We start from the raw sequence: 13,838 nt of genomic DNA on the forward strand, positions 1-13,838 counted from the left end.
ATAAGTAACCTTTTTTATTTAAAAATATTTAACCATTTTAGTTTTTTTTTTTTAGCTTTTCTACTTTTTCAGGGGTAGCTAAAGAGCGGGATAGGGGAGACGAAAGAGAAGAAAAGCTAATAAGTAAGTTGTTTACAAAATATATTTATCTTCTTAATAAGTTGAAACTAAGATAAGTTACTTATAGCATAAGTAACTTATCTTAAGCAACTTACTATCCAAACAGGACCTAAATAAGTTAATTTTTTTTACTTATGTTAAGTAATTAAGTAGCTTATCTTAAGTAACTTACTATCCAAACGGACCCTTAAAAGAAGGTCGGTGGCACATGTTGCACACGTCATACATGTAAAGTGCTTGAAAATGAACGACAGCTGCTACACGGGCACATTCACACATTTGAGACATTTGAAGATGGATGGTAATGCATGTGGAATGCTTACAAGATGGACTACCATGCAAGGACATTTGTAAAAATATGGCTCATTTTCTCCCATTCTCTTCAGTCTCCGAAGAAAGATGTGCCATGGGGGCCCTGGTTCAGTGATCCATACCATTTGTCAGGTGGGTACCAAAGTGGATGGACCAGATTGGAAGATCCTAGCCACCTACATTGGGCCTTTTTAAAGGAATGTGCACCGTTAGTGTATTTTTCTTAACCACCTATTTCGGCCTTCGGGTGATAAATTGGCGGAATTGTCTTATTAAATACAGTTTCTAAATATGTTTCCTCCCGACAGTGGCCTCAACTGACCAACGGTTTGGATCACTGAACCATGAATCCTGTAATTCCTCTCGGTCGAAATAAGAAGCTCTATCTCAGTTTTGAATTTTATTTATTTATTTATTTTTTTTTTCCATTTACTATTTAAAGCTCTATCCAATCCATTCAAAATCCAAGGATTCCTAATCCAACCCAACGCAGCTTTTAGTCTGACCCACATGACTTTGGCAAATGGCCTGATTTTTTAGGTTGTCCACACATCTTGGTAAAGTGCATATTTTGAATGGATTGGATAATAAAAAACGAGGGCCCCGGAGGCAAATTGGGGAGTTTTTTAATGGTGGGCATCCCAACTGTACCCTTTGGTGTGGCCCACTGGAGTTGTGGAACATCCTTATTTTTGGCAGCCAAGGAAAACATGAGAGGAGGCAGATGATAAACAGATTAGATGTCCTTTTTCACATCACAGTGGGCCCTAGAATAAAATTTTGGATTCCACAATTCCAGGTTGCAAAACTGCAAACACAGTTTCTGAAATCCCAGATAATTGAAAACCTAGGTTGCCAAGCACAAATGACAGAACCCAAGTCTCAAGGATCTCAGATCCTGGATTTCGATTTCCAAGCCAGGGAATCCACATTGTGGGACGCACCGGCTTGGATCTCCTGCTTGTGTGCCCCAAGAACACACTCCCATCTGATGACGAAAAAAAAAAAATCAAAAGCGACCCTAGTAATCATAAAATTCAAGAGTATTTACATGAATATCACCCGAAGTCATGGTCCGCAATCAAATAGGGGATGATGCCTTATTATCAAATTTCTTCTACTGGGCCATTCAAAATTCCAACAAATAAAAAACACGTAGAGATAGAACATTTTAATATCTATTAACTGCCTTAAGTAGCAATCACCTAAAAATAAGATCCTCACTTCTCATGAACTAGAGGGCTGTAAATAGGGTACCACATACTGCGTGCTATGTACTTCACCATCTCGTCCTGCGATCCAAATAATAAGTAAATGAGTAAAAAAAGACAGGGAATTAAATAAAAACCAAAACGAGCACAATCTGCCAAGAGAATAATGATGTTTTTCCATGGGAAAAGAAAGGAAAAGTAGGAGGTTTCCTTTGACATGATGTTTTATCATTTTAATTAGCAAAGAAAAGCATGAATTCCATGGTATATTATATTTTTCCACGTCTACAATTCTCAAGCATAAAAATCAAGGTGGGATTTACGATATGAATTGAGAGATTTCCACTTGCAAACCGTACATAACTATGAGAAAAGGAGTCCATTGGAATTCATTTCTCGATAGTGCCTTGGGCGAATTCCTAGTTATCAAACAGGCCCATAATGATGACAAAGGGATTTTTACTAAGGTGCTGTTTGGGGTGATGGATAAGGGGGAGGGATTTTGGTATCCATGGATTTCAAATCTCTCGTATTTGTTTCTAGTTGGGGATTTGGCAAATCCATGGACTTCCTAAATCCACACCTCCATAAATCCTTGGATTCAGGGCAAATCAACATCCCCCAAAGAAAAAGAAAGAAAGAAGAAAAAAAAAAAAAAGAATCACCAAATCCTCAAAATGAGAAACATTTTAGAAGCAAAAAAAATAATAGTAGTAATTCATTTGCAATAAATGTTTACCATTGCAATAAATTGATGGGGATATCATGCGCACTCATGCCGCTCCCCCTACGCACGTACGTACGTATAAGGAAGACCCCACCATCGATCTGGCTCGATGATGACGTCCAGGGAGGGCCTCCCAGCTAGAAGTCAAGTTTTGGTTCAGAAAAGTGGCCCGATAGTCAAGAAAAGCCCACCATGGGATCTCATGATCGTGGCCCACTCGTCGGATTGGTTTTATATTTTAGGTTTTGCTTATTGTTATTATTTAGAATATCGTGAACGCTTTAGATTTCCTTGTTGGGTTTTTATTTTATTTTACTTATCGCCAAGTAATAGGTGTCGCACATGGTGCGAGTTTTTGGGTATAGGGTTCTCCCTATAAATAGGCACCCCTTGTAGTTCTTTTCATTCATTGAAGTTAATAAAAAAATTTCCGCTTTATTTTTCTGCTCTCTTCGTGAGTTGTGGAAGAATTCAAAAGTGGGTGCGAAACCCTCTCTTTTCGAAGGTAGTTGGTGCGAAGCCACATCTATCCCAATTCACCCCCATCTTCCATCATCTTTTTTTTCATCTTCCCCCACCATCCGTACTTCAAATGTCTTTTTGTTGCATCAGATTTCTTCATTACAGCAGGTTTCCAAATTACGGCCCGCAGGCGAGCTGAAACTTCGGCGGAGCACCACGCACAAACCGTAAATCGGATCGAGTTGAGATTTGGGAGTTTTGGAGTCCATCCCTGGTCGACAAGGGCCAAGATGGTCTTTTTCTGAATAGTGAGCCTCACACATGTGCGGCCGAAATTACATGCACGTCCGTCTAGACCATTGTTGCTGTCCACACGCGGGATCATCTTTTCACGCAGGTTTTTATCCTCTTTTATCCTCTCATAGCCGTTTTTCATGAATCCTAACCCTAGATTACATGATCCCTAATTGATTTGCCCCTTTTTTATCACCTTAGGGTTCCTTGAATTGAAATTAGGGAATCCCTTGGATTAGGGACTGATTTTTATGCATGAACAATTGATTTTATTTCCCTTTGACATCGTTTGGTTTATAATTTTTATTGGTCCAGTCCTAGCCTGTGTCGGCTTGGACCCACATAGATTCCCCTTTTTAATTGAATGTATGGATTTTCATGTGGGACGTGGAATTTGTGTGATTGTTTCTGAATTGGTAGGATCTAAGCCTGAAATCTTGCATATCATATTTAATTTTCCATGTCCTGCATCATAAGTGCTCCCTAAATTCATGAATTTTTAGTTTGATTCCCAAATAGTGAACTTCGGAATTTGCCAAATCCATGTCCAATGCAAATCCATGAATTTGACAAGTTCATGGATTCACCAAATTCACATTCTCATTTCCTTGATCCCAAACAGCTGCTAAGTGAAGTTATGAACGGATTTGTTGTAAATACCTTCAATTTGGAAGACAGTAAATTAAATAGCTCCGCAAGTTAGCAATAGTTTGATGATGAGCTTTATTCCACGCATGTGGGCGATATGGCCTAGTGATCTCAACCATTGATTTGATGCACCCCACTTGGAGGGAATGCTGCAAATATCTCCCAAATTGGAAAATGCTAAAAGCTTGATTGTCGTAGTTGCTCTTGAGCATCTGTTTGTAGGCCACCAATCAGAGGTTAGCGAATCTTCCAATTGGAAAGATTGCAAGGCCCCCTCCATCCACACTAGTTGGTGGGGCCCGTCAGATCAACGAACCATGGGTCCCACATTATGGAATCCTGAACAACAGCAAACTACACATTTGACCCTACAAATCCCTTTCAAAATTAAGATAATTCAAAAATATCGGCCTGAGCTTGTCTGTGGCTGTTTCTACCACATTTCTTGGACCTAACAATAATTTACACAAGCAACAGTCAATCCTACCAATCGAATGATAAGAAAATGGAGCTCACACATACCTTCGACATGTGCATGAGCTCTTTCGGCCCAACCTCACCATGTCCTTCAGCAAGTTCTTCAGCAACAGCTGCCTGCAGAACAGCTGCTCCAACTTCCGTCGTGATATGACGAATGCTGCATAACATTTCAGGCATTAATGGGCAGTTTATTTCATTCTCACACATATCCTATATTAATAAAAATGACTTGGCATTACTCAGCTCTGTTCCAATTGGTCGTGAACAAATACTGTCTATAGAATAGTGCCCATAAAATATTTAGAAAATTATTCAATTTTCTTTCTTTTCTTTTCTTTTTTCTTTGAAATAAATGTTTAGAAAATTATTCAAATCCCTCGAGCATGATGGATATTCATATCTGATTCATTTCATCCAATTTTTAGCCTTGGATGATGTATATTGTTTTTGTAACTTGCAGAATATAAAACCATGATGCAGTTTCAGGAAGTGTCATATGGGGAGTATTTAAAGGTGGAGAATTAAACACGCATGCAGGGAAGGATGGCGATGGGTATAAGAGGGCACATGGGGAACATGGATTTAGGAAATTAAATGAGTTACAAGATGCAGTCCTTGAGTTTACAATGGATGTGAATTACTTAGAAAATGTTTATTTCAAAAAGAGATGAGCATCTGATGGCTTTTTAAAGGACCATGCTTACCAAAATAGACATTTTCCTGTTAGGTGGGCAGAGTAGTCAACTGCAACTGCTGTATAGTTCTACCAGGTGAACTCCTCGCTGTGCAACATAAAGTTAGTAGGGGGGCAACTCATGCAAGTTGCATAATGTTGCAAGTCAACCCGAGCTGATGAGGACATCAGAGGACCTACTCGGGTGTACCGGAGTCGGAGACGACCACCCACATCAACACAACTTTCTTTGTAGATGAGAAACGAGTTCCAGATGGGGCCCACCAAGCCATTTTGAAGACTCCACATGCATCGGACTTGCATCATGAAGATCCCACTTTCGGATGATGCATGTGGGCTGCTTAGGAGACCATTTTAGTCATAGGAATTTTATTTCGTGTCGATCCGGCCATTGGATCTTGTCGATTAGGCCATCGGGCAATCAAATCTTCCAAATCTGGGCCCCTTGGAATTTGATTTTGCTTCCTTTATGTTTTTTGTTATTTTTAGAATTTATTTGATAGTTGGGATTGATAATAAGTGTTTTAATTTTCTTATTTTGGATGATGGCCTATTTCACTTAAGCGAGTGATGTAGTTTTAATTATTTCAAATTTTTAATTCCGATTTTTTAATGATAAAAAGCACAGGAGGGTTGGATGTCCAACCCTAAAGGAGATTTAAGAAGAAAAAAAGAAGAGAGAAGCTCTCTTGTGTGAAGGAATTTTCCTCCTTGTCTTATGGGGTTTCGAGAAACCCTCCCTTCCAATTGAATTGTGGAAGGGTATAGGCTTGTTTGGTAGTGGATTCCCCGAGATGCATCCTTCCTCTTTTTCTTCTTCGAAATGTATTCTTCTCGTCTTCCTCCTTCCCCTTCCATTACAACCTTCTAAATACATCAAAACCCTACTCAATCCTCCCTCTCTTTCTTCCCCTTTACCAAGACACATGTGGTGTGCATGTATGTCCGTACAGGCAGCCATGTGTGGGACCCCCGTTTGGGGTTTTCCCACTTTGATTTCCATCTAAAACTCCTTAATCCCTAGATCCTTTGAATCCCTAGAAAGCCCATTCCTAAATCTCCATCCATGAATACGAAACCCTAATGAAAATCTGATTTTTTTGTGAAACTTTCCCCAAACCAGAATTTTGCTTGCATCATTGTCTATCCACATGATTGTTGCACTACCCATGTTAGATTGGAAATCCCTACTTCCAAGTGGGTCACTCTTGAATTATTTTATATTTTCGTGTACCGTGTATGTGATAACCTAAGACCTTCATGTTATAAATCTGAATTTCCGAATCTATTATGTGGTTATGTTTGATTTTATATGTTGATTGCTGAAATTAATGTGTAAATTGATCTCTCATCTTGCATCTTAGGGTAGTTTCCATCATCCTACATCACGAGCCCAACCCAATGTCAAGAGGGCTCAACCTGCAACCTAACCTGACCCAAATTCCAACCCACGGAGAGCAACCCAAAGTCCTCTATACTCGACCCGACCTGACCCAAATACATGTGATTATTCCCAACCCAACCTAATCCAACCCGAACCCAAACCGAACATAAAGGCTTGGCGTTTTCCAACCCGAGGACCTTGACGGCCTGACCCAACCTAACCGGAACTTGGGTTGGGTCAATCATGTTCGGGTTGCCCTGAAACCAAGCAGCAACCCTAGAAGCTAGTGATCTAAAATGCGTGGTCTGAGAGCAGCAAAAGAGGTGAATGTAAAAGTGATCACGAGTACAATGGTGGAACCTAAAAAAAGTCCATGTCATATGGAGAAGTGATAGAAGTCTCTTGGAACTAAAGGTAAGAAAGGCATGCAGAATAAAACTTGATTGGGTTAGGGTGGTGGTAGGGGAATGGCGATGGTGTGCCGTAAAGCCCGTTACAGGGCTGTAAAGGCCATTACGTAAATGTAACGGTGGCGACCGTTACACGTTACGGGGTCGTAACGGCCGTAACAGCCATTATGGACAAAAATGACTTGTAATTGCCGTTAACAGCACGTTACATCCCCTATAAAGGCCATAATAGCCTTGTAATGGTCTATTACGGGACATATACGGGTTTTTCATACTTTTTAATCAATATTATGGGGCACATATAGGTTTTTTAGGAGTTTTTTCAATAAATAAAAAAATAAAAAAGAGAGACCGTAACGGCCGTTACAAGGCCGTAACAGCCGTTATGCCCCGCATCGTAAAGGTAACGGTGGTGGCCGTTACGGCCACCATTACCGTTACGGAACACCGAATGGCAAAGAAGTAGAAATGTAAAAAACATATAAACTTGATAAAAGGGGAAAGCAAAGAAAATAAGGGCAAATATAAAGCAAATGATGAGTAGAAACTGAGAGAAGTATCTAGAAAATAACAAAAGTGAGAGAGAGGAGAGGATTGTAGACTTAAAACCAAATTACATGCATCAAGGGCGAGGATCATAGGGTCTTCGTGAAAAAGAAGAAGAAGAATAAGAAATTAGGGATAGACGGTCATTAAATGATGACACAAGCCTTGGGATAGAACTAGACGGGTCTCAAATCCAAGGGGATTGGGAGCATAGGGTATTATAATATGATTGTGATAGGGGAAGTAAAGGCAGTCTTAACAAGGATGAGAAAATGATTAGTTGTAGGAGCAGATGATGTAACTATAAAAGAAAGGAGATGCATAAATTTACATCAGCGAGGGATTAAACTTATGAGTAAGAATGATAAGCTCTAAGAGGGTAGTGGAACAAAGATTGTGACACAAAACAGGAAAACTAGGAACAATTTTGCTTCGTGCTAAGATGATCAACAACTGAAGGTATTTTTCTAATTCTAAGATTGATGGAGAAGTCTAGAGATCAGAGGAAGAATATATCGAATAGATAACCAAAAGTTACGAGAAGCCCATGGTTCGCTCAAAACTAATGTTGGGTTCCTTGGCAAAGGTTTTGATTTCAAACTCATTGGCTTCTTTTTCAATTTGATTTTTTTTTAAAGTAATGGTTTTGGTAAACCATTACAGTAGAGTACATAGGAAAGGTTATGTGGTGGGTAATGAGGAAAGGTATCCAAGTAGGGCTGTTGACAGGTCCAGCTTGGGTCAGATACTAGTGTAGCTGTATCCAGAGCCAACTAAGAGGATTGGTTTGGGGTCCTGTGAGGTGTGAAATCAGGAACCACATACGAGGTCCCAGACATGGATCGGTTGGGTATCCGATTGGGTCTAGTATTGAGAAAAAATTAGGATTCAAAGTGCGTTTTGAGTCAAGAACTAGTTCAGACGCAGGTTCAGATATCTAGGTGTGGGTTTATACAGAAGTGCCTGTTGTATGGTTTCAAAACAACAGATGTAACTAAATAAAGAACTAAAAAATTATATATATTCTTTTGGGTAACAATCCCGACCTAATTTCTAGTCAGATCTAAATCCACGGACCCAAATCCAGCCCGGTTATCAATAGCACTGAAGGATCGTGATCTGATTTAAATCACGTCAGATACAACCGACATCTACTTTCAAGTACCTGTTGACACCTTGGGGCCTTAGGATGATACATGGACATCATTAAAATGTAAAGACATCTATGAGGATGTCAATATAAGAGTGAGAACGGCATAGGTGAGACTGATGAGTTCCTAGTGTTGTCAACCTTCATTTTGGGTCTTTACACTTGCTATAGATGATAAACTGTCCAAGTATAGTATAATACTAGGAATATAATGTTTAATAATTTTACATGTACAAACATGTCACACATCTGAATTTTAAAAGCCACTATGTCCACCATCACGTGTCCAAATTACATAGGTAACGAAATTTACAATGCATGCATGCTTTATCTTTATAAGCGATAAAAGGAACTTCCAACAATCAATTAAACCTAGTTGCATAAACATTTATTCCTGAAATGAGAAAACGCTCTTTATCACTTTGGACGTGGGGATACTACCTTGATATAGAAGGATAAAGGATGCCCTTTTGGAGTTGCTCATCCGTCATATATGATGCAAGGCTGCAAAAGCAACAAGTTAGATTGGCAACAAGATCTAAAGCAAATCATGCTAGCATAAAGCAGGCATAACCATAGTATTGGAAGACGGTTACATCACAGCTGTAACAGCCGTTACATAATGGTGACAGTGGGTCCCATTATGCGATACAGCGCTGTAACATCTGTTCTGAAAATGGGCCTGTAATGGCCGTAATAGCTACTATGGGTAATAAAGAGTCAATACATTTTCTTCCTATTAATTTTTTTTAACCTTTACAGGGCTAACATAATGACAATGACAGTTGTTACAGCTGAAACATAGTGGCCATAAGGTTGCCGTTACCGCTGCCAATACTGTTATTGAATACCTTGAGCATAACAGTACTAACAATAAACACACAATATTGTCACTGGACCAACTACATGTTCATTCTCAACCCTACAAGCCACCATATGTCACCAACTATAGTGGCAAACTTGTGATATGACAGCTTCTTCTGGACAAAATCCCTCTCCTGATATAAATAAAAGTAGAAGCATATCCTTGTATTTCAATTGGAAACAAAAAGCCTTCATGATGAACTACAGATGTAAAACACCTGTGCTTTGTTAAAGGACCTAATATTTATTTTTTATATAGTTAGTTATAGGCAGACCTAGTTGTCCCACATAATATTCAAAAAAATAAGTTGAGCTCTCAAATCTTGTGTCATTGAGGTGCTGGGCATGTGCATAAAGCCCGTTATCAAGTGAGGAAGAAAGCCATCAACATAGCAAAGTATCACAACTGCTAACACAAAATAAGTCAAGCAATGTATAAGATCTCATACAGAAATTCTCTTTCATGTAACAAATATGCTGTGCAAGAATACAAGGAACCTCCCAAGATTTTCTCAGGAATCCGAGAAATCTACTCAGATCCTAAGTTGATTGCCGTCAATCTCAGTTCATTCTTATAAGACCAAAGTTTTGGACAGGGGACTCTAAGAGCCAAGACAAACAGAGTCAGGATTAGTTCATAACCTATCAGAGACTTTGGAACACCGATATGCAAATCGATCAATTCTTACCACTCAGATGCAGCTTGTAACATCCCATCTGAAATAAAATGGGCACCGGCCAGAAGAGTTCCTAAACCGATCCTGAAACATGGGCAGAATTTAGACAGTCCATATTGCTTGAATTTATGTAGTTTAAGCAATAAAGAATCAATACATACCCAGGAAACAAATACATGTTGTTTGCTTGATTAACATGGCCTACTTTTCCATTTCCTGCATACAGTCACAAACAATCTCTTGAGCATACAAAATCAGAACATCCAAAATAGCATTTGAACTAAAGAAGGAGACTGCTAACCAAGATCAACATTTTGGAATGGGCTCCCACTAGCAAAAACAATGTTAGGTCCCGCATATTTGAATGCATCAGCAGCTGTGCATTCGGCTGTTCATATGAAGATGCAAAACAGAGAAATATTCAGTAGGGGAAAAACAGGTTCGTGATGTACCCTCCAGTATTTCTAGAAGTAAATAAAGCTGATATTTCTTGAAGAAGAGGTAAAGGCTAGGGAAGGCAACCGTTCATTGTAGGATTTGACATTGCAAATATTGCAGGCCGAGGGGAATCTGACTCTCGCATGGCCTTAAGCACCTGCCAGAAAATTAATAGTTAAAGCTTCAATGTAATGCATTATAAAGAAGCCATGAAGTGTGGACCAGATTAGAGCCAGGAGCTTCGCTAAGCACACGTGCAAGTGCAATAAAGCTCATATACAACAGCACAAACCACACATGCGCCAGCATGGCACTTAGGCACGAGATTTTATCCAATCGATCCATCAGGTTCGCCCATGCTTGCCCAAAAAACTAAATCTAGTGTACACAGGACATAGGCCCCAACATTGGAGACAGGTGGATGTGTTAGAAAACATCAGCCAAGTTTTTCAGAGCCGTACATTTGTTTTGCTAACTGTGATCCACCTGACCAATGGATCAACGTGATTCTTGGGCTAGGGCATCAATACAGTGGTGCCGTTCTGATGGATTGACATTGGATCTCGGACCTATCGTGCCATGCTGGCACATGTGTGGCATGAACATGAGTGTTATTGCACGTGTGTGGGCTTATCAAAGCTCTAGTGCCAGACTTATGGAAGGCAACAAGAAAACTGAACAGACTGTTATGGCAATAAAGTTTGACATTGATTTTAGTAAACATGCTTATATCCCAGGTAGGGCTGTACACGAACCGGGCTAGCCCGGTTAACTTGCTCGACTCGGCCCGACCCGGAACTGAGTTCAGTTCGGGATGGGCCATTTTCTTCAGCTCGAAACTGAGTTCGGGCCGAGTTCGAACAGGTCCCAATTCAGCCGACTCGGTTCGAAACCCGACTCAACCTGGCCCGACCCAGCCATATATATATATATATATATATATATATGAGTCATGCTCCCCTGCGCACCTACGCACGTGCGCACCTTTGCACACGTGCCATGGGTGTCTAATCTGAACGGTCCATGTGATGTGGAATCCCATGAAACGCCATGTGACAAATTTTCACCTCGATCTAAAATTCTAGTGGGCCATAGCAAAGATAAATGCAAATCAAGGGAGGAAACTGTTTTCATTTTTCATGGCCCATCAAAGTTTTAGATCAAAGTAAAACATGGGCCCAGGGGGTTTCATGAGGTGCTGCTTCACATGAACGGTTCAGATTTTGGATCCACACCACGTATGATGGGTTCTCAAAAAAGTTCGTACGTAGTACGTACGAACTGGTTCGCAGGTGAGCGTTTCCGTATATATATATATATATATATAAATCCTTACCCTAACTATTTGAGACAGAGAAGTGAGAACGCCGCCCGACCCATGAACTTGCTGTAAGGTCCGAAACTGGCCCGAACTCGCCCGATTGCTGACCGGGCCGAGTTCGGGCTGGACATGTTGGCCCGGTGACCGGGCCGGGTTGAGCCCAGTTCGACTCGGTTCGGCCCGATGTACACCCCTAATCCCAGGTAATACCAATGTAAACAAAGACACCCTCATAATATATGGGGGATGCATGTAAATAGACAAGGCCTTTGGGATAAACCATAGCATACCTTTTATCTCGTTTCTTTCTTTTTTCTTTCATTTTTTTTATATTTTTATTTTTTATTCATAGATGTAGCCAGAGATGGCAATGGGCTGGGCAGGCACATCCGGTAACAGATCCGGACCTGATATGGGGCGGGCTCGGGCCAGTAGTAGAGGCCCATGGTAAGGTATGTACTTGGATTTGGAACCCTCTTAACAAAAGGGTAAGGCCCGGCCCTATGTTTTGCAAAACTTTCTATTAAAGCCCAACCCGAGCATAAGAACAAGCCTGTTTTGGGTATCAATGGGTGGGCTTCTGCCTGAAATCAAGGGCCTGATCTCGGTAAGGTTGACCCCAGCCTGGACCATACCCCACTTATTGCCACCCTAATGTTGTTATATGCATCCAAATAAAATTTTCCATTTCTATACTTGAATAGGTTAATATTTATAAAGCAATGCATCTTTGTATGGGCAACTTGGCACGTTAAGCTTGCTGGCGTCACCCAACAACTGCTCTACGACCATGGCACATAATCAAGAACAAAAAAGGCCTTCATACAAGCACAAAGTTCAGCCATGAAGATTCGTTTACCCCAGAATTTAGCTTGAATGAAATCAAAATAATTCATCAGTTCTAATTTCTTGTCATATATGATGAGTTAAAAGCTCTTTTTTTTTTCGAAGGATGATGAGTTCAAAATTATTAGTGCATTATTGTCATATATGGTGAAATTCACCTGCTCATCAAAGATGCCCCCAACTCCAGACAAACCTAGAAGTACGTGGGGCTTCACCTTTTTAACCTGACAAATAAAGAACTGTTAGCACTCAATACCTGAAAATAGCGCAAGTGATATCATCATCACCATCAAAGTCTTGTCCCAACTAGAGTAGTGTAAGTGATATAACCTATATAAACAAGAGGTCTGACATGCAACTAGTTGGACTACAAGGAAAGGTCCAACAAGAGCATAATTCCCAAAATGTCACGTGTGTATGACATCCAACCCGTCCAAAACATTAGTCCAGCCATGAAGATCGCCTAGTGCAAAATCACATGTCATTCGGGTAAGAACAGTGGCTTTCCATTGTTTTCAAGTGCAGGCCACATGATGAGTGGATCAGGTTGATTTTCCCATCAGGCAGTCTTCATGGTGGGGCCAAACTTTTGGTCACATTGGGTGTTGTACATGCTTGACAAGTTGACACTCATGAGCTAGTTGGCGGTAACTTATCATCCTGCTAATTACTCCTAAGACCTCCTCCACAGATAAATTGAATCATTTGAGGAAAACGAAGGAATCAACCATTCAAAAGAAAAACAGAAAGAAAGAAAGAAAGAAAGGAAAAAAGGAAAAGAAAGAAAGAAAAAGCTCCCTAGGAAAAAAAAAATCTCAACTTGAACAACGGTTGCCGTTCACCATAAGGACTTACCACTTCAAGGAGACTAGCCCCCTCCCCAAGTCCCTCAATCTCTCCTGGGCCAATGCCTCTAGCAAAAGGAGCTGCTGCCGGGTCTAGATCCTTTCTATCTTTTGTGATAAGACCCTGCACCCACCAAAGAGTTTATGAAAACAATTTTGTAAGAGCCTAACGCAACCAAAATGAGACGGATACATAGTAACAGAAAAATTGCAACCTTTGGTCTACAATCTTAAGGGGCTTACAGGCAAGTGATTTTTGCTAAGCCCACACGCACCTCTCCACATGCAGATATGAGATGACCTGGCATGTGTGGGACGCATGTCACGCATCCAAACCGTGCATAAGGTGGGCCCTCTGTGTAGATGACCCGGCCCAAAAATCACCAATCAATTTATGAGGTGGCACACA

At 40.5% G+C, this 13,838-nt stretch overlaps 1 protein-coding gene across 1 annotated transcript in view; it reads right to left on the minus strand.

Annotated features, from left to right (window-relative positions):
* Positions 1-1,431: 1,431 nt before the first annotated feature.
* LOC131231906 (NAD-dependent malic enzyme 59 kDa isoform, mitochondrial) overlaps positions 1,432-13,838 on the minus strand; it is a 30,970-nt gene continuing 18,563 nt past the window's right edge. The window contains exons 11-19 of the mRNA XM_058228268.1: positions 13,440-13,553; positions 12,743-12,808; positions 10,502-10,574; positions 10,281-10,367; positions 10,141-10,195; positions 9,992-10,063; positions 8,880-8,942; positions 4,297-4,411; positions 1,432-1,724 (exon numbers count right to left, since the gene is read on the minus strand). Coding sequence (XP_058084251.1) covers positions 1,653-1,724; positions 4,297-4,411; positions 8,880-8,942; positions 9,992-10,063; positions 10,141-10,195; positions 10,281-10,367; positions 10,502-10,574; positions 12,743-12,808; positions 13,440-13,553 — 717 coding nt within the window. The 3' untranslated portion in view covers positions 1,432-1,652. The remainder of the gene's footprint in view (positions 1,725-4,296; positions 4,412-8,879; positions 8,943-9,991; positions 10,064-10,140; positions 10,196-10,280; positions 10,368-10,501; positions 10,575-12,742; positions 12,809-13,439; positions 13,554-13,838) is intronic.

This window comes from Magnolia sinica, chromosome 17 (assembly GCF_029962835.1).
Source record: "Magnolia sinica isolate HGM2019 chromosome 17, MsV1, whole genome shotgun sequence".
Classification (NCBI taxonomy): Eukaryota; Viridiplantae; Streptophyta; class Magnoliopsida; order Magnoliales; family Magnoliaceae; genus Magnolia; species Magnolia sinica.